This window comes from Anolis sagrei, chromosome 2 (assembly GCF_037176765.1).
Source record: "Anolis sagrei isolate rAnoSag1 chromosome 2, rAnoSag1.mat, whole genome shotgun sequence".
Taxonomy (NCBI): domain Eukaryota; kingdom Metazoa; phylum Chordata; class Lepidosauria; order Squamata; family Dactyloidae; genus Anolis; species Anolis sagrei.
The window spans coordinates 284,427,968-284,450,286 of record NC_090022.1 but is presented as its reverse complement, the minus strand read 5'-3'; the positions used below and the strand labels follow the sequence as shown (position 1 = coordinate 284,450,286).

General features: G+C 37.2%; 1 protein-coding gene across 16 annotated transcripts in view; it reads right to left on the bottom strand.

Annotated features, from left to right (window-relative positions):
- TCF4 (transcription factor 4) overlaps window positions 1-22,319 on the bottom strand; it is a 366,815-nt gene that overhangs the window by 168,889 nt on the left and 175,607 nt on the right. For all 16 annotated transcript variants that reach the window (XR_009630573.2, XM_060761283.2, XM_060761287.2 and 13 more), the window contains one exon: window positions 11,768-11,832. Coding sequence is in view for 15 of the 16 variants with exons in the window: in XM_060761283.2 (XP_060617266.2) it covers window positions 11,768-11,832 (65 nt within the window). In the remaining variant the exon portion in view is untranslated. The remainder of the gene's footprint in view (window positions 1-11,767; window positions 11,833-22,319) is intronic.

Genomic DNA, 22,319 nt, shown 5'->3' with positions numbered 1-22,319 from the left:
AAACTATTATTGACTAGAAAAAGTACAATATACTAAGGGAAGTGGGACACATGGACCTGATATAGAATTGGAACCTTCTTCTGTTACCAGAAATCCACATTGACACATTATCCAATGGGAAGTTCTAGTGACAATGAATACCAATAATACTATCTTATTCCTGTATCTGGTGGCAAAAAAAAAGGTTTTAAGGAAAATTCAAGCATAAAGGAAATACATGTGCCAGCACATCAACTAAACTGGAAAAATGGGGAAAGAGAACATGGTACCTGGTTTATTTCAAGCCAAGAACACACAGAGCAGATTGGTAGTAACCAAAAAATACAGTAAAAAGGCTTTAAAGCTTTTAAGTGGTTTTAAGTCTTATCCTAGTATTGTAGTCAAAATGAACCCTTACCACATTTTAACCATTTGTTAACCTTAGTTCAAAAGAAAAAAAATAAGATATCTAATGCCAGTTGGCAAGAGTAGGAGTAAGATATGTAATTTTGCAAACTGGGGTAGGAAGAGACATGTACTTTATCTAGCTATTTTTTTTAAAAAAAATCTAAAGATAGTAATGTCTCTTCACACATTGGATATGTTGCATAAATGCAACCTGATTGATGAGTAGATAAGTTCTGATGATTCCACATAATATATACCTGGACCAGCATGGCAAAAATGGCACCACGAGATGCAGAGCCAATCTTAAGAAATGGGGCTACAGGGTGGAATCCTCGGCATGCGAGTGTGGAGAAGAGCAAACCACTGACCACCTGCTGCAATGCAACCTGAGCCCTGCCACATGCACAATGGAGGACCTTCTTGCAGCAACACCAGAGGCACTCCAAGTGGCCAGATACTGGTCAAAGGACATTTAATCAGCTACCAAGTTTGCAAAATTTGTGTTTGTTTTTTTATCTGTTTGTTTGTTTTGTTCTGTTAGAAATGTAATACAATGTTCTGGTTGCGGATGACACGATAAATAAATAAATAAATATAAATATGGCAAAAAATATGCTACAGAGGAAGGTACATTTTTTAATCTGAGACCAGGAGGTTTTATGTGTGGTGCAGTGTGTCAGCAATGATGTGAACAGGGTCTGTAGCTATTTAAAGCTTGGTGCCAACCCCCCTAGGCCTCTTTGGTTCATTGTAGTGAAACCTACCCTCTTGTCCTCAGTGAGTTTATTGACTGCTTTGTGGCTAGGTAGACATTTCCTTCCCTTTGCTTGATGATTTTTGCCTACACCATATTGTATATTAGGAATTTGAACAATTGGCTTTAGTCAGTTCTTGTGGGTTTTTTCGGGCTATATGGCCATGTTCTAGAGGCATTTCTCCTGACGTTTCGCCTGCATCTATGTTGTGTCTATAAATAAGCCTGTCACCTGATAGGTGGTGAGAGAATCTGTGAGTTTGGTGAACACCATGGCACACTTTGATGAAAAATAAGGCTCTGGAATGTCCTCCAAAAGTCATAATATTTTCAATGCTTTAATTTACTTCCAGTAGAGAATCCATTCTGCTATTTTTGTGTAATGTTGAAACATTGGATGCTGTGAATATATGGGTCACTTGTACAATAAGTAATGGAGACTATTCAAAACTCACTGATTGACTTTCAACTGTAAATTTTGCCCTACCAAAAACACACACATAGAGCTATCATTTAAAAATCAAACAAGATACCAAAGTATCAAATAAAAAGCAGTTGTTGATGCAGAGCTGCACTGCAAAAGATGCAATGCTGCCGCTATTTTCTCTTTTTAAAATTTCAAGTGCTATTCAGGATGCCTCAGAGAGAATTACAGGTTAAGCTACTGAACAACTGGCAAATGTAACCCAGCAGGGGTGCATGCTATTCTTGGACATCAGAAGCAGCTGTGTTTATTTTCAGTGACCAGGATATTACTAAGGTAGTGCTTCTTTTTTTGATACAGAGGGCACATTTTTTCCAGAATACCCATCTTCCTCTTAGCATTGAATTTCATTGTTAGATGTCTCCGAGATGACAAAGAAAACAAGACCAATCCAAGATATATTCAAGTGAGTTTTTCAACATTAGCTAATTACAATTATATATAGTGGCAATTATTTTTATCAGTACAATAAGTGATGGTCTCATTCAAAATGGTCAAATTAAGATATAGAAAGTTGTTGTGTGTCCAAGTCACTTATGACTTGATAATGCTAAAGTTAACCTTTAACTATGTTTTTTTTTTTGGGGGGGGGGGGGGTTTGCAAGATTTGTTAATCAGGATTTGGCCTTGTCTTCCTCTGAGGATGAAAGACTTGCCTAAGGTCACCCAGTGGGTTTCCAAGGCTAAACGGAGAGTTAAAACCTGGTTCCAGAGTTATAGTCCAAGGATGAACCCACTGCAGCACACTGGTTCTCTGTTAGGTTACTTAGAGGCAAGTTACTTTGAGTTCAATAGAACTTACATTTAAGTTACATTGTTCAAATCATCTGATACTGTACTTGCCTGTATAACTGTCTATTATTTTGCGTCCACAGGCACAAAGTAAAAAAGCACAGCCTGGAATATGGTAGGAACAAATACTATTTTTTAAACCACTTTAGGGTTTTTAAAACCTGGAAACTGGAGAAATAAACATAAAGCTAGCACACTTAGGCAGGAATGTGGCCTGTTCAATGTCAACTACAGCTGTATGCTATAAAAATAAAGTTTTCCCAAGTCTGTTAGCACACATATATACTGAATCATTCACACAAGAAGAATCTACATCACATCATGGAATGCATCTTAAGGAACAAAATAGTCATGCGTATTTCACACAAAGGTCTGTCTATGAAGTTCGACACATGTGCAGAATTCAATCCAGCCAAAGAATGGAGTTATAGCTTGCAACTCTACATTCTTTAGCCTTTAAGCAATGTTTGCCTTGCCGTTTCTGTTTATACGTTCTGATTTTAAACATGAATATGTTATGTTTATCATAACTACTTTGGGAAATGCAAGAATCAAGAGTGTTTACAAGTCTTCAAGTGTGTAGTATCATTCAGGCTACCCGTTCACTGTTGATCTCCTGTGCTCCTTGTTCTAACATCAATGCAAGAGATTTTGCAAATGGTGCTTAGAAGGGAGGACAGTGGCAGTGCTGCAGTTGTTCCAATAAAAAAGACTATTGGCCTTTTCCAATGGTTAGGGCCTTGATATGTCCCCCACCACTGAGCTCATGGCTGGACACCTTTTTTTGGTCCAGAGCAAGTGACACTGTAAAAACAGCTCTGCTGTGAAAGTATTTGACAGGGAGTGCAATGAAAGTATTTCTCTAGCCCCAATGAGTTTACCTTCCCCTGATCAACACATTTTGAAAAATTGGTAATTCTTGCCACCCAAAAATCTTCCCTCCTCCCATCCCCAATGCCACACCAGTCCAATGGACACACCAGAAAAACTACCCCTTTCCCAAGAAACAACACAGTAAGAAGTCATCCGATTTTTTAAAAAATGAACACATTAAATACATTTTACTTTTATCCCAAAAATGTATTAATAAATAACATCTGAACAAAACCATGTTGCCTTCTAAATCCTTTGCCCATCCATATATTTGTAATACTCTCAAAGTACTGTACTACTGCCCAATCAGCTATATTATTTATGCATTCACCATAAAATATAACACTGTTAAAATATATTTTGTTCTTCAGCAATGAAGCATGGTGCAGACAGATGGGAAAAGATCAAAGAGATTTAAGAAAAAAGGAATTTCTCTCTCGGAATTCCTTGGTTTTATTTGATTTCATACTATCGCAATACAGCATTTATCTGTTTTTATGTGCAGAATGCAAGAAGGAGATTTGATAACAGATAGAGATAATTCGCCATGAGAGCAAGAAGAAATCTACTTATTTGACTAATCAAAAAACATGCTTAGTGATTTGTAATAGAAGAGTAAGATGAACTCTTGTGTCTCAAGAGGTCTGCAATATGATCTTCACAAAAGGTAGCTTGCCAATTTAATTGAGGTAGTAGTTATTTAATTTTTTTATAGATAGGTATAGCTTTCAATAAAACCACATATGCCTATAATACAGCAATGGCAGATGTGTCTCGATTATTAGAGGTGGGCTCTAGGGAATATATACAACGGATCTTGAAATCTGAAAGCAGCTGTTTGGAAAGGGGAGGGTGAAACATTGTATCACACACACATGTTCCTTAAGTGCAGAAATGTTTTGTTATTTTACTGCAGGTGTATTACAGATGAAATTTAATAACTTATTGTATACAATGTCAATAAAACAGAAAAGATTCAATGGCCTGATGTTCATGAATAAAGATGTGTACGTATGTGACCATGTATAGGTGTGCGCGGATGTGTTTTTTATAGCTTTACCCGATCTGTGTTTCCCCTTGCTATTTTCTACTTATTTTATTGATATGGCACAAAAATGAGCAAAAAAAATGGCAATAGCAGTGGCCACACAACCGCCAACAGCATTCAACATTACTTGGGTATGTGTATATGACAGAAGGATAAAAGTAAAAATTCTAATAAAGGTGCACATATGGGGGTTAGAAATGGGCATTCCCAATTTCAAATATATACATAACCACTAAACTCACTATGTGACCTTAGATGCCTCATGGTCTCTCACAGAGGTTTTTTTAAAGATAGTAATAAAATAAACTGAATTGTGGTGAAAGCAAAAGCACTGACATGAATAGGATACCATCTAGGATTTTTTGACACTTGAAAAAAGTAGTACCATGCAGAATTCACCGATTAGCCGTTTAAATTCTATCACATAACTTCTTCTGCAATTATGAGAACATCAAGTCTTAAGTACTGTTTTTTTCTGCATAGAATGAAAGAGCAGATGCAATTCATTGCACACATGCACATGTACATCTTTCAAGTCAAATACAAATGAAATCCACAAGGGACAATGTTTACCTACAGCCAACCCTATGCATTTGCAGATTCAGCAGTTGCAGCATGTATTATACTATATATTATTGCATTTGCATCACCTCCACTGCTGCCCTATACAATTTTTAACAGGAACTTTGGTAATACTGGTGTTACTTGGACAAAATCAAATAGGTGGGGTGACTGAGTCTGACTGCATGCATATCCCCTTGTTCATGCACATTGGTAAGGAGGAAACAGGATTGGACAGGAAAAGGTTATGCGCACATTTGCTCACTCAAGCAGGTGGAAGGTAAGGTGGGATGGGAGGAGAGTGCATGCATACATTTGCTGACTCGCATGGGTGAGCGTGGAAAAGAGGAGGGGAAAAAAGGAGGCCATATGTATGTTCACTCACCTGGATTGGGGGAAAGAGGATGGGAGAGAAAAGAAGCACGAAAATGCATTTGTTTACACTTGTGGGTGAGAAAGGTAAAGGTATCAGTTACAAAGGAATGTATCCACTCACTCGTGCAAGTGCGAGGAGTTGAAGGGGATAGGAGGAGGGAGGGTGTGCACATTTACTTACTTGTGCTAGAGGGAGAAATTTTTAAAGGAAAGATAGTATGCATATTTGTTCATATCTGAGGGCAGAAGTGGGGGGAAGGATAGGGAGAGGAGTGCATGTGCTCACTCATTCACATAGCTAGGGGGGAGGACCAGATGTCCTATTTCTCCTCCTCCTGCTTCCCCTCTCCCATCCTCTCCATATCTCCCCCCCCCCCTTTCCAGAAGTGACTGAATAAGTGAACATGAGAATGAGGAGGGGGGGGGTCAGCCACATCATCAATACAGATACTTTTTGTGTCTTAAATACAGTTTGAAGAGCTAAATATAGTCAGGCTTTTTGCACTTTCACAGGGTCCTCCACCTGCCTGTAAAAATGGAGTCACCTACTGTTTTGATAACCTTGCAAATGTTTTGTTTTGTTGTTGTTTTTGCAAAGACTGGCTCGATGTATGGCAGGCTTGCTGAACTAGAAATATGTTCTTAAAACCAAAAATAGGAAGGCACGAAATTTAGAGGTCCCAGACACCTCCATCCTTCTGTGGAGGATATGGGGAAACAATCAACAAGAAATCAAAGGAATAGTTATTTCTCTTTAAACTATGTGATTGTCCACTTAGTTTCAGTATTGGTGCAAAGTAGGTCTTGATACAGAACTCAGCTTTGGTGACAATAACTCTAACAATAGTGGCAGTCTTAACTATATGCCAATGGAGCCTAATCTCACCCATGGATTTAGCAGCCTTTTTCTCACTTTCCCGCTGAGATATAGAAGCCTGAGAAAGACTGCAGGACTCTTTGTTATGTTCCTTGCCTAAACATAGATGAGCTGGTATGAAGAATCTTCCCTATACTTAAAACATGCTACTCAAAAAATATTTATTGCATCATAGGCTCTAGACCAGATCTCTCCAATTGACAAACAGCTTTACCATTCTTAAAGGACAATGTCTGATAAGCTCAAACAAGCTGCTAGAGGATGAAGAAAAACAGAAGATAACAAAACAAAACAACTCAAGATAATGTTTCTAACTCAGCAGCTTCCACAGAGGATGAAAAGAATTTGAGAGAGTGTTCAGGATCTCTGTGTGCAATTTACAAATATCAAAGTAGACAGGGCTACTGCAAAAAGTTATTGCTTAGCATAGAAGTTTCTGAATGATGCACTGCACAAGAACAGGTGAGTCACAGAGATCAAAAATAGGAAACCAATTTATGGGGTAAACTGGTCCTAAAACAAATCTTAACTCTCCCTAGAACTCAACAAGACTAAACTGAGACTGTTGTAGTTCGGCTATATCATTAAAAGATCTAACTCACTAGAAAAGACAATAATGCTTGGCAAGGAAGAAAGCAGTAGGAAAAGAGAAAGACCATAATTATGGATGGATAAGCATTGTTGTTGTTGTTGTTGTTTATACCCCATTTTATCTCCCCTGAAGGGGACTCAAAAAAGCTTAACATAAAAACATTAGCACCGCATTTCAAAAATACAAATATTAAAACAGAATTAAATATAAACAGTATTAAAAGATTCACAGTTTAAACCATTCAAACTTATTTGATGCATATTCAAAACTAAAACCACATCACCTTTAAAAGCCTGCCTGAATAAAAAGGTTTTAGCCTGCTGCCAGAAGGACAACAGGGAGGGGGCCATTCTGGCTTCCATGGGAAGGGAGTTCAAGAGTCATGGGGCAGCCACTGAGAAGGAAGGCCTGCTCTCTCAATCCCACCAACCGAGCTTCTCTCAGACGTGGGACCGAGAGAAGGGCCTCTCCTGAACATCTCAGAGCCCTGGCAGATTTGTTCAAGAAGATGCAGTTGGCCAAATAACTTGTACTGAACTGTCTAAGGCAGTGGTTCTCAACCTGAGGTCCCCAGATGTTTTTGGCCTTCAACTCCCAGAAATCCTAACAGCTGGTAAACTGGCTGGGATTTCCGGGAGTTGTAGGCCAAAAACATCTGGGGACCCCAGGTTGAGAACCACTGGTCTAAGGCTTTAAAGGTCTTAACCGGTACCTTGAATTGTGCCTAGAAACAAACTCTTAGCCAGTGGAGCTGCTGCAGGAGAGGGATTGTTTGCTCCCTGTAGCCAGCCCCAGTTAGAAACCTGACTGCAGTTCTTTGGACCAGCTGAAGTTACTGAGCATCAAGGAAGTCATAGCACTGTGTCTGCAAGGCCTAAGCAGGGATGTTGGATAGGGGACTTGGGGAGTCTCTCATGCATAGGGTTGCCATAAGTTGAAATCAACTTGATTGTAATTATCAACAACGGAATTTTGGTCTGATTCAAATGACTTCTTAAGTTCTTTAGCCATTCAGTATTTCTTATTTTAATTTAATCTGGGACTCTGTGAATTTGACCATACTTTCATTAAAATGTAATGGGACATATAGAAACCAGGTACATGATAAGGCCTGTAGGTCACCTGGTGGATTTCTGTGCTCTAGTGTAGAGATATGGAATTATGCAGCTTTTAAGGAAGGCCATTGAAGCTCTTGCCCCCACTCCACAGCTTGCCTAACCCTGGTTTGTTTAAAAACTGCCTCTAGGTTACCACGGTTGTGGACTTAAAGGATGCTTTGGGGGATACCCAACAAACAGAAACATGCAACTCTGAAAGTGACCTGATTGGAACATCACTCTCAGTCACAAAAAATAATGAGTACCTTGCACACAATGTATCCTGTGTACATTTCTCACACCTACTCAAAGCGGTGTACAGCATAATAATTGGCAAATTGGCAAAAATTGAATAAGAACATACTAATAAGAACAATACATTACATATCAAAAACAATAATATATAACTGTATATTAAAATCATTATAATTGTCAGACATGATTGTTTGCCAGTTTGTGTAGTTTTCAATTACCGATCTTATAGACAGTGCAATTATAACGAAAGTTTGTGATGAGGACCAGAGTCACCAAGGCTGCCCAAAACAATCAGTAAGCAGTTCATGGAAAAGCCTTACTTTAGCTAATCCAGGTAAGCAGTCCTCACACATCAACAGATGTTATAGGTGCCGGGCAGCAAGGAGGAAAGGCAGTGGGGGCCATGGGGGCTCCCTGCACAGATGTTGCTGCTGCCAGGTGGTGAGGAGGCTTTGACCCTTAAAGGGGCCAGGCAGTGGGGGCCATGGGGGCTCCCTGCACAGATGTTGCTGGTGCTGGGTGGCTCCCTGCTCAGATGTAGCTGCTGCCGGGCGGCGAGGAGGCTTGGACTCTTAAAGGAGCCAGGCAGTGGGGCCATGGGGGGCTCCCTCCACTTGTGCTAAAAGTGGCCCTTTGACCTCAGCATGTGTCCTCTGTTGCTACAAGTCAACCATAATCAAGTCTGTCATAAAAATAATTTCATATTTCTTTCTAATTTTGTTTGCTGTAATCAATTGTCTACCTCTGTGTCTACTGACCACACATGACCTTGCTACTTGGCTAACCGTTTGTTTTCTTTATTTCCTAATAGGTCATCATTATTCTTGGATTATTGTTTTTACACTCCTGGCCCATTTCCAGGAATGTCTGAAACTGAAGTTCCTCTCTAAAGGTAATCAGCATTGTCAAGAAAGAAAGAAAAAATACCCAGCAACTTCCTTGTTTTGAAGGCAATCAGAACTAATTTGGTCTCAAGAAAAGATGTTTTCCTCACACATCTGTTTCAAGAATTAGGGCTGTGCATGGCTGAAGTTTACACAAGTAACCTAAGTGACTATTAGCTCATTGCTGAAATATTATTTCATTGCTGTATGGCTATTACATATGGCAACATCATATTCCACCGATTTAACACATAATTGCTTAAGTGAAAAAACTAAGCCAGATCTTTTGGGAGGTGTGGGGGGCAGAAATAATGTCTCAACCAATAAGAAATTACAAAACATCATGTGATGAGGAAAAAGTAAATTGGGATTGATGAACAGTGGAGGATAAACACCGGGAAAAGGAGAGTAAGTGCAGAAAGACAAAAAACAAACAAAACAAAAACCCTGTTGGATGGTAAAAGGATATGGCAGAGAGATGGAGAATACAAATGTGAGAAGGGAACAATGGACTAGAACAAAGCAAGTGGAGATTCAAAAAAAAAAAGGTGGACATAAAATCCAATCAGGCCAATGTAGGCTGTTATAGGAACAAGCATACTTCAAAAGACAAATATCTTTTTTCTAGGGAGAACTTATTCACAGGGTTTCTGTCCCTGATAATTATGGATGGCAATTTACTCCTGATATAATCAAGAGATCTGCATACACATATACATGCAAATAGCTAAACAAATGTCCAAAATCAAAGATAATATTGATGGTCACATTATGACAACTTGATACCTATAATGACCATAGGATAGCTTCAAATAACATATTTGGTAGAAATCTTACATATCTGTTATAGGTATAAATGAGGGCTGTTTTTGGAAATAAAATGAACACTTTTATTTCAATCCACAACATTTTAATAGGCCCAATACTGTAGAAGAGTATATTGAGAAATGGTGCAGACGGTGCAATTTTCCTTTCTACTGTTTGAATCAAACTAAATGAAAGTCTTTCCCCTTCCTAACCTTGCATGAATTATCTGAACACTGAAGCATTTTCATGACAGTTTTCACACTTTTAGGGGTTCTTGCTCTAATTGAAGGCAGCAAAAATAAAAACATTTACTTATAATACGAAATCTGTACCAGTTATAGTTACAATATGCACAGAGATCAGTCCAAATTTTTCCTCCTTAGAAACAACAGAAAGCACCTCACTGAAAAGGGTGCCTTTCTCCGCAGCCACCTGCGAAAAGGAAGCATGCCATCAGCCTCCTTCTCCTGCAATTCAAACAACCTCTGCCTTGACCCTCAGAAACCAGATACACAGGAGCAGACCTTCCACAGGAACTGAAAGCTTTACACTAGAGACACAGCACTAAGCTGTTCATTGCCTAAGTTATCTGCTTCAAACATTTGCAGTCACATTCCAGAGATGTTTTCCTTGCCCTGGAATGGCTGTAAATGTGCTTTCCTGTAGAATTCCTTCCACAAAAGTGGGATGAAATGTGCTTGATAACACAAGCAGTCCTTAGTTTCTGACCCAGCTACTCTTCTGTCTCATTCCTACAAATCTCTTTGCAGATTTGAGTGGAATTAATGGCATATCTGTATTGGCTGGAGAGCCAAAACTTGAAAAAGCAAACATGCAGGAAACAGTGAAATGCCAGCTGTAAGGATACATTCATATGAAGTGTGCGTACTTTACAAGGCATGGTTATATTTAATTACTTGGAATGTTTATATATTTTTGCTGGGGGGGGGGGTCATTAAACAAAGTAGATCAACCCCCTTTCCTCGAATTCTGACATTTTCTCTCATACTAATAACAAATATATAGTCATGAAGAAGATAAAAAGGAGGGAAATCATTCCGTACAACAAGACAATAACATGGTTCTTTTTGCTAACTTGAGTTAGAAATATGTAAACTTTGAATCTTTTATTTCTTCCTGTAGCTTCTAGAACTGACAACTACTGTTTAAGGAAAGGAAAAATGGGTTCAGAAGAGAAAAATGAATAGTAAAACTGAATTGCAGCATCGTTTTATCACTTGGTTTAAAAGAAGCTTAAATGCCTGTCTGCTGATAGAAATTTTAAAAACACCCCCCAGAGACTAAAAGTATGCAAATACAGAGTGTACAGAGGCACAAACACATGCTTGCTTTACCTTTGTATTACACTGGCATTTTATTATTTAATTAAAATACTCTTATTTTTCTAGCACACACAAGCTTCCCTCGAGACGGTTTTGCTGTTAGCCTGCTGGCCTTGACTTCCAGCCAAAAACAATTCAGAAACAAAAAGGGACAACAAATCATATTTTCACAGACATTTTTATCCCTCAATGCAACCCTGTTTTCACACAACATCATACAGAGTCTATGAAAACTATAATTTATTGCAATAGCCATCCAAATCCAGGGTCTTACACATGCTCGGTTGGTGCTCCCCTGCCACAACTGGTACAATTCCTTATGATGAACCATTATGCAAGAACCGTCGTGCTGGAATACTAAGTACACTGTTCTCAAACAGGCTGATCAATAGCTTACAAAAAGGACGAAGCACCTATCTTCAAATTTAAGAAACATATTCAGGGGTACCTTTGTTACACAATCAACTAACCTACTGACTAATAAGAATCTATAAGTAACTTGAAAAAAAATACACATTTTCAGATACCATTTGATTTTTGTTACAGACCTCTTTGTAACCATCTAGGACATCTCAATGAAGAACAATGGGGTTATATAATATATATAACAAAAGAACATATTATAGGCTTGTATTTACCTGGTGGCAACCCTGTAGGTTTGAGTCTCGCCCGTACGATGAATAGGATCCCCTTTCCGTTTTGCCTGTTTAAAAATAAAAGAGAAAGAAATGTTTGCTATTTGACATGTGTTTTTTTCCAAATAATACATTAATTAATCAATCAAAGTAAACATGAGGCTGATATTTATTTTGGTTATACTAGATAACTCTTATCTTAAGGGCAATTTCGTACGATAAGGAAAAGTTCTGTATCCTGAAACAGAATGGAATTGTTACACATAACACAGGCTTCTCCTTTAGTATCTTAATTCTGTCACTATAGCAGAAAATCAAACTAAGGGATTCCTTCATGGAGATGAATTCCTGCCAAAGCACTATATTTGAGATCACATTCATCTGCATTGTTTCCCCAGTGGAGTACACAGCACACGGGAGACCAGGAAGGAGAGATAAAACTTCAAGTACTAAAGAAGAAATCCTATGCTGGGTGCTCACAGTTGCTTTAAATTTAAAATAAAGAAGGAAGGACAGTCTCTTACAGATTTCTTACCAACTTACCCAGTTTGTCCCTTTGGTAAACTTGACAAGAGGCTAAATGGTTTATTATTCTTGCATAACTGACATTCATTTTAATTGGACGTTGGCTGCCCAACACATCCTGATTGTTTAGGGTGATAGCAAATAACATACATTTTCTGTTCTCATTCCAAATATTGCTCATGTTTCCAAAAACTCTTAGCAGAAAAAAGCACTATGATTTTTTTTCACAATTCCCTTTCTTTTCATTTCTTTCCCTAGTTCTAAAAAAAAAACCAAGGGAATTTATTTTTATATATACAGCAGGAGGGTTATTGTGTCATGACCACACCATAATAATTCTAATTGATTACACTGAAATCATGAGTTAAGGTCAAAGGTAATCAATCAGAAGCTTTCCAGATGGTGAATTTAGCAAAACAACCTTTCACAAGACTGATTCTTTACTTTTCTTTCCCAGTTTAATTCCCAAGAGATCTCAACAGTTATACTTAAGAAAGAAAATTCTGAATCAAAATATGTCACTCCCTACCAACATTTCAGCTATATGAGAGCTGCAAATGGCTGTGAGATTCTGTGCCAGTTCTAAATACCTAATTTGATTTCTTTGCATGCTTCTCTGCTTTGCTTTAAACATCAAGTATACATTATGTAGTCAGACACATGATTAAACTTGATAGGGTTTCACTACAGCCCAACTCAAAAGTGCAAGAGCTGGTTAAATCAACCAGAGATGTAGAGAGTACGCGCCCCTCCTCTCATTATTGCCTTAGTTGTGTAAAAAGCAATGGTTCTGAAAAAGAGAGCCTTTTACATGTGGATGATCTCCATACATGTCACAAACTTGTATGATATGGAAATTATCTCTATGTAAAAAAAGGTTCTGTTCTTCAGAAGCATTGCTTTCCTTTTTTACATGAACCAAGTGAGGATGGAGGAATCATTCTCCCTTCCATGCTTTCACATTTACCTGTTTGTTTTCATAGGCTTATAGCTGCTGTTACTTCAGTTTTAAAAAGTAGAGCTTTAGTTTGTAAATGTAAAGGTTTTCTTGTCATCAATAAGTCACAAGGGAATTTGATGAAAAACTATCTAGAATTCCTATTCTACTGGCAAAACAAAGGGCGTTTCTTTCTGAGAGATGGCATGAAAACCTCACAAGTGATTATGGCTATGCCAAAAAGAGAGACAGATTAAAACGAAGTGGGCTAGGGCACATTTGGAATTCATTAGTATATAAAATCATATGAGATAGGATTTAATAATTTAGTAGAAAAATAACCATATACATGCAATACTGTTAGTGATTCAATATCTACCATATTTGATACATTCAGGATTCACCTGCTGGTGCACTACAATGACACTTGCTGGCACAGATGTAATGTAATGCAAGGTTCAGGCTGTTTTTCCAGTCAAGCACATAATATATCTCAATAACTGGCTGTATGTAGTGCAATATGATATCCCTGCTTATTTGTTAGTAGTAACAAACACAATTTGTACACGTATCATTAATGAATATTATTTGATATGTGGACATCATGTCCACTCTCAGCCTCAAACAAACATATGTGATACAAAATAAAATCCCCACTTTGTCAATTTAAAACACTGATGTAGTTTAGTAAAATACTCACTTCTTTTAAAGATAGTGTGACAATGATGAAGTTAAGTTGAAATTATCATTTTTACTTATGCTAACTACTTACAATGTGCTGCTAGAAATTTAGCCAAGGAGAGCTGCATGTTCATAGAAAGAACATCCATATTGCGTAACTTTATTGTAAAAAAAAACCCCAAAAAGCTGGGTGTCCATAAATATGAATCACCTTCATGTTCACTTATAAATTTATTCTGCAAGTTCCTAAAACGGTGTTTAGAGATGTTAATTTTCTATGTCATTAAGCTTCATTCTCCATCTTCAGGTATAAGTAATGCAAGTTACACATATATACAACTGTGTTACTATGCTCTTATTAAGTTTGCCACTTTCCTAGAATAAGCTCTCCAAAGATGAGACTCAATGATTGGTAAGATATTACCAGAAAAATAAGCTCTTTCAACATGTTCTTGCAATCAACTTTAACATATGGCAGAAAATAAAACTAAATAGTAGAGGTGTGCGAAACTCCAGATGTCAAGATTTTGGAAAATGTTGGCGATTCAGAGGTACAAAGTGTTGAAATGGTATGTGGGAAGGACCCCAAAGCATTTACAAATCGGAATACAAACCTCTGAATCTTTCAGATAAATTCAGAAAAGAGTTTATTCTGACCCTGTCCCCCCCGAATGGTGCAACATATACTCCATTACCCCGGGGTGGGAGGGGGCATGGAGGGGGTGGGGATGGTTGATGTGACTGACAAGGGTAGCTGCACACTGTTTTTTCCCTTGTCAGCCAATCAGAAGAAGAAAGCCGATCACATGGCTTTCTGCAAAGCTGGTTTATATATAGCCTCGTGCAGTTCCTCCATTTTTTGTGATGAGTGGCATGGTGTGGCATTTGAAGAGAGAACAAATGTGTCCTTAGCTCCGTTTGGTTGTTCTGTTTGTCTGTTTCTTAAAACAACTCAATTATTTTACAAAATTCTTATTCTTTGTGTCCCTTTATTGACAACTATCTTCCTCTGTTGAAATTATCCAACTTTTATTTTCTAAATTCTGCTATGGAGATCTGAAACTTTGCATGTTCTTACTCATGTTCTATTGCTGTGAGGAAATTCAAGGGGGTACCTCTTTTGGGTTTTTTAAAAAGAAATTTTATTTGTAAAGATTTTAAAAATTTCCTAAAAATCAGTGAATGACTTAGATTTTCTGAAACTTGGCAGGCTTACAGTTGCAAATGTGGCCTACAAGTGTGGCAAATTTCATCCCAATAGCCCATTGTTTTTCAAGCCTCTGAGGCTTGACTCACCCAAGGTGCTTAAATCGGGAAAAATCTTATAAAAATGGATGAGTGGATTTTTCTGACACTTTGCAAGAATTGTGCCCTTCTCATGTTCTGCCACTATGGAGAAATTCAAGGGGATACCTCTTGGTTTTTTTAAAGACATTTTATTTGTAGAAACTTTGAAAATTTTACTAAAAATCAGTGGATGTCCAATGTTTTGAAACTAGACAGGTTTACAATTGTAAATGTGGTCTACAAGTGTGGCAATTTTTATCCTGATAGCCATAACAATGACGGAAAATGGGCTTGCAAGCTTCACCATCGGTGTTAAAGAACAGAATCTTACCTAAACAATAACAAAATTTTGGATTTTGAATTACAAAACAAAATGCACCCCCTCTGCATCTTCCAGAAATGAAATTGGGCAAGGGAGGCTCCAAAACAAATTAGTGCAATTTTGCACACCTCTATAAAATACTCCAGAATTAATTTGTTTACATGCCCAAAGAACTGATATTCACTCAACATACCTATGTATTTCTGCTAACTCACAAAAGAGATTATAAAAGGTGGTAACTACGATGAAACAATAATGATAATGAAGTAAAAAATACCGAGGTCAACCCATATACTGGAAATTATTGCAGAAAATAAAGTTAATAGAGAAATTACTTTGAAATGTTAGCCATCAATGAAACACAAAACAAGGAAAATGCAAGTACTATGGTTTTTCTTCTGATCACACCAATAAAGCCAACTTTCTTACATTCTATTGCCTTAATGGAAATAATAAATTTTAGCAAGAGAATGGGAAAAATAAAGCCAACATACCCAATCTATCACACAAAGAGACCAGCAAATGGTTCTTATTTGCTGAACATGAATACCTGTCTTCCCTCTTATTCCTCCTTACTATCAGATCAGATACGTAACTGCCACATTTTAATTTCAGTTGTTAAAAAATATTTATCCAGATACAAAAATAAAATGCTCTGCAAATTACAAGTTGTCAGGGTTAAAAATCTACTTCTATTTGTGTGGGGGAGGATAAGAGAACAGCACAGACATGAATCATTCTCAGTAATTTGAGTGTTTCCATGACATCAATGGGCATTCGTCCAGGACTCTGTCGAAGCTTGTGAGGTACCAAAGAGACACAGCAACCAGCAGGAGATTGACTTTTTTTTAGGATTATGCTTCTTGTAAAGATTTCATCTATAGTATCCACTTTTAACACCCAAAAGATAGCTCTGGAGATCATGAGTGAACACATATCATCCTGACTGTGTAAGCCTTTAACGTTTATTGCATCTTTATTTTTATTCCCAGATCCAACCAAAATCTGTCTTTCATTCAATTTATAAACAAAATAACATTTAAAAAAAACCTTTAAAGATTTGTGTGTGTGTGTGTGTGTAAACATGTGTGTGTTTCTCTATATTCCCTACCAATTGTTGTTATGACTAACAGACTTTTTAATAAGGGCATTTCATTTGTGAAGCAAAAAAATCCTTTATAAAAAAAAAACCCCATCCATTTAAAATTAGCTACACTCTTTATGTTGATTTTCTGCTTAAAATTCACTGGCACATTTGTTTCAGATAATAAAATTTGAAAGAGTGTTGATAATATGCTAGAGTAGGCTCTTTAAGTAACTATTTGTGTGCATGATTTTTTTAAAGGCTCACCCAGAATTTCTACACTTATGTTACAATATACATCATTCTCAGGTGCTGCTCAAACCCAGCAGTCTGGAATGTGTATTTCTTAACTGGGTTGATATGAATGATTGTTTATTTTTAAAGAGGCTGTGGGAGGGAGCTCTGTTTTTTTAAAAAAAAAATGTATTTTTTTTCTACAGCAATGTAGAAACTCAACGCATTCACTGCGGAATTTTCGAGACAACCCTCCAGTACTAGAATGCGGCAGCCGCTGCGGATATTTTTTTGGCACAAAGACAATGGTGGCAGTGCCAAGCCCCATGGCTACAACTACTCAAAAGAGGCATAAGGGTAGCATTAATCGCTCAGGTCTTTCACTGTGAGGAATACTGCTGTCCATTTTTAAAAAACAAAACAAAACAAAAACAACAGCTCATTATTATTTTTATTTTCTGCAAGCATGGGAGTGAGATAATGAAATAACGGCTGATGATATATCTTGTTCTATATTCAATTGTTTTCCCCAGTAGGATGACCAATTTCATACCAAAAGATAACGTAAAACTTCCATCTTTTTATTACCGTGAACGGATAATCAAATCGGAGTTTCACAAGAGAACTGGACACAGCTCTGGCTAATTTAAACACAAGCGGTGTCCTTCAGCATGATTCAAAGGAAATATATTATTAATAATACCAATACCTTTCCAACTTAAATGAGAGGACAGAATACATGCCAGCCAAAATATATGCACAAAAAAGTTCTTTTCCAAGGCATAATCAACATACATACATGCAATAGGAACACCAAAAAAATGGGGGAAGAAAAAAGAAGCTTCTCTAAATTGAACTCAATAGATTGCTTACTGCACATTTTCAAGCATTTGAGATTTACAGTATGAAGAAATAGAAAGGAAAAAGAAAGCAGTATAGGATTTCCAATCAGTCAATGAAGAAGCCAGTTGTTTCTCCATGGTGCGCTTTGGAAAATTAATCAAATTAAGTAGAAAATTTAAGCAACTAGCAAAGGATAAATGCAAGTCATCTAACTCTCACACATAATGTTTTCCCTTTGCTCTGAAAGATAGGGCACCTTGTCTTTACTCTGCCATGGAAAATAATGTGTACAGGGCATCTCTTCTCTGACTGTTGAGGGAAATAGAAGAACTACTATTGTTGTGAGGGATTTGACTACAGCATGCTCATGTTGATCTTACATCTTAAATTCTCTGAGAGTTGAGCGCAAGCTGCAAAATCCAGATACAATTATAAATGATCTCAAATGTAGAGTTTGCTGCATCAGTTTGGCTTCAAAACAGACCCTGATGGTCAACAAACATTTTATGTGACTGGATTGTGAACTTCTCCATTTTAGAATTTCTATGTCAGCCTAATTTTTAACCCATATAAAAATGACAGGAAATAAAGGGTGCATCTACATTATCAAATTAATGCAGTTTAACACTTGTTTAATTGTCATGGCTCAATGCTATGAAATCATGGGAGTTTTTCTAAGTGAAGCATCAGCAGTCTTTGGCCAAGAAGGCAAATGACCATATTTCCACAGCAATGAGCCAACACAGTTAGTGGTAACAAACTGCATTAATTCACCAATATAGATGCCCCCAAAATTACAGTTTCTTTTCAACATAACTCTCCTCTTCTGAAATCTCGAGTTGATTATTAGGGTGTTCATGGCTTTCATCTCTTTTTCTTCGAGTACATTCAAAGAGGCAGTGGTTTGAGACTGTTTTATCCATTTAGGCACTTCCCTTCAAGCATGATCCAAAACAAAACTGAAAACACACATACAAAAAAACCAAGCTGAAAGGGTTTGGCAAACCCAAAGATATTTGCCAAAGACTTGGAAAATAGTGAAGTTGGTCCCACCCAGTTTCTGAAAAAGTGTTTTCACAATGTCTTGTCGAAGACTTTCATGGCCAGAATCACTGGGTTGTTGTAGGTTTTTTGGGCTGTATGGCCATGTTCCAGAAGCATTCTCTTCTAACATTTTGCCTGCATCTATGGTAGGCATCCTCAGAAATTGTGAGGACCTCACAAACTCTGAGGATGCCTGCCATAGATGCAGGTGAAATGTTAGAAGAGAATGCTTCTGGAACATGGCGATACAGCCCAAAAAACTTACAACAACCGAAGTGATTACTGTTATAGATATATAAGTATAGATATATGAAAACAGTACTGTTGTATGTGACTTTTACTAGAGTACAGCTCTAATACATCTCAATGTAGTAACAGTTTTGGAGTACAGACACATTTCTATCACAACTTCTTCTTCTTCTTCTTCATTATCAAACACATAGAGCATCTTTTATCTAAAAATCTAAAATCTGAAATACTTCAAATTTCTCCAAACATTGGAGTGAGCAGGCACCTTTGAAATCTTTTAGGTTGTTTTATTAATATAAACAAAACAGTACACACACACACACTCCCCTTGGAAGTGAACACAGTGTCTAGACATACAATTTATCATAAACTTTACATTGCATGCAAGGAATTATATACAAACATCTTACATCATATTTATCATAGAAATCATTATCCAGAAGGAAATAACACAAAATCTGTATGTATATTCATTAATACATTGATCTCATGTATAAGTTGAGGACATGTGTGGGGGCCAAAATAATAGACTGTTATAAGACCCATGGATAAGTCAAGGGTCATATCGTGGAGAAGGGAAAGTATCAATGCCAAGTAAAGGACCAGCTACCTCTGACTGCTGCCGCCATTTCCCTGCCCAAGCATTGAAATAGTCCAGAAGCAGAATCATGGCAGATAGAATAGGTTCTCCCAGAATGGACTAAGCTCTTGGCTTTTGCTTCTTTACTCAGAGAAGGGGATGGATTATTTTTAAATGAAAACAGTGCAGAATTAACCTATGGATAATTCAACCCAAGGTTTGGGGTTTAATCTTTTAAGTATACAGAGTACATTCATAAGAAATTAAAATGTTGTACACATTAACCACAACAGAATAATCTATTGAGGAATTCTATATATAATCTCTCATACCTCTAACAAGCATCCATGGGAAAAGTCATCTGAGGCCCCCTTCTACTCTGTCATATAATTCAGATTATCAAAGAAAATAATCCACATTATCTGCTTTGAACTGGATTATATGAGTCTACATTGCCATATAATCCAATTCCAATCAGATAATCCGTATTTTATATGGCAGTGTAGATAGGGTCTGAGATATATAGCTCTGTTTAATATTGTGAGAAGGTTATTTGTCCCTCTTTGTTACTAGTATTTTACTAACAAGGAATAGCATCAGTAATAAAAACTGATTTTACTGGGATGCTGTCATACACAGACTTACCTTTGTACTGTATCTCTGGAGACAGCTTTTATACTATATTTAGTCCTTCTTTGGTCATTCCTCCAATGATCAGGAGAGATTGTAAACTAGCCTTCTACTACCAGCCAATAAGAAATAGGTTTTACTAGTCTTCTTTCCAGCCAATGGGAAACGAGTTTACTCATCTTGTGTTGAAGTCCAGTATGAATCCAATTATCTGAGAGTGTAACTGATCTTTTGTTATTCTGTCTACCTGACATAAAATGATTGTATCATGTTTGAGTCAGCATGATTAAAGACTATTCTTGAAATGCAATGCATCATCATCATTATTTTTCTTCTATGCTCTGCCCATTATTTTCTAACTGCATTGCTTATTTATCATTTCTCCATCAGAATTTTCTATGATCTATTTCTTAGTATCGCTTTTGCTTTCAATCAAGTGGCTGAATGGCCAGAACCAGATAGGAAACCTGCCATATGATTTTGAAAAATTCCTATGAACACTCTAGTCATGCTTGTTTCCTTTTTATAATTGTCATCTTACAGGTTTTAGGGATTTACATTTTGGAAAATATACAGAAAATATTGAGCACAGCCCGCACAAAACCTAACCTTGACCTTCTGCATGATATTTTACTGATATTGGTGGAGACCTTGTTCAGCACCAATGTGAAATTCCATCAACGTACCTATGTGAATGACCAGAACAATAAGGTATTCCAGTGGCCTTCTGGTTGCTATTTTGGTATTAAGTGATAAGCAGAGCTGTGCTGACACACTGAGCAACATTTCAGCTGATGCACTGCACAGCTATTTGCACATGGGTGGCTATCTCCAAAGGAAATATTGAACATCTCATCTCACAAACTTGTAAGGCCCTCAACCACAAATTATAACAGCATTTTAATCCAACAATCATCCTTTTTTTTTTCTGCCAAGTGATTATGAAAGAAATGCAACATAAGAGATATATGAAAGAATTGTTTAATTCTAGATTTGCTCTCAGCTTAAATTACAATAGAGTCTCACTTATCCAACCTTCACTCATCCAGTGATCTGTATTATCCAACACAGTCTGCCTCTGGCCTGGATCCACAGCTGTTTCAATACATAGGGATGTTTTGGTGCTAAATTTGTAAATACAGTAATTACTACATAATGTTACTGAGTATTGAACCGCTTTTTCTGTCAATTTGTTGTAAAACATGATGTTTTGGTGCTTAATTTCTAAAATCATAAAGTAATTTGATGTTTAATAGGCTTTTCCTTAATCCAACATTTTTGCTTACCCAACATTCTGTCAGCCCGTTTATGTTGGATAAGAGAGACGCTACTGTACTCCCTTCTGGCATCATCCAAAAACACTCATACACTCAAGTCATCCATTATTTGATTGTTTTCTATACCTATAGTATGTCCTTACACTTAAACAAGGCATTCTTTATTTAGTAATAAACAGGATTTCCCTCCAAACCATGCTCTGGAAACATTATCTGAAGCAGGTTTTCAAACTATGATGTGGCTGGTTGTAACTATAGTTTAGTAAATTCTGAAAACGCAAGTGCTAAAGCCAGTTCTAAAGACAAAATGGGGAAATTAAACTGTACAAAAGGAAACTGTATACATGATCTCCAAAAGGTGGTTTAGAAATTAGATTTTGTGACATTCAAAAAGGGCCATTGCATTAACATTCCAAATCACTGGGGCAGTAAAATAACTTAGAGCGACTAAAAGACACACAGAGATGCAGCAAAACACTGAAGGTTGTTGTTTTCAAAATGTGAAAGACTAGCATATACACTGACAAGCAGTGAAGATTGATTGTTCCTTAAGAAACATTACACTGCAAATGCAATGTGCTATTACATCAGAAAATTGTTCTGGTTAATAGAGCCATTAAAAGAGAAAGAAAATGAAAACCATGGAGCCACATTTAATGTAAAGGTGCTTCCAGATGGACAGTTTTTTAAATGTCAGCCTGATTCAGTGTGTCTGACAGCTACAAAGCATCCAGGTACGGCATTCATTCTTGTTCTTGTTACTTCAAATAATGTGAACGGGGTGATGGCATGGCAGGTATGTGTGGCAGAAGTTTTAGTCCTGGTTCCATGTTTCTGCTTATACACAAAATCAACCACACTG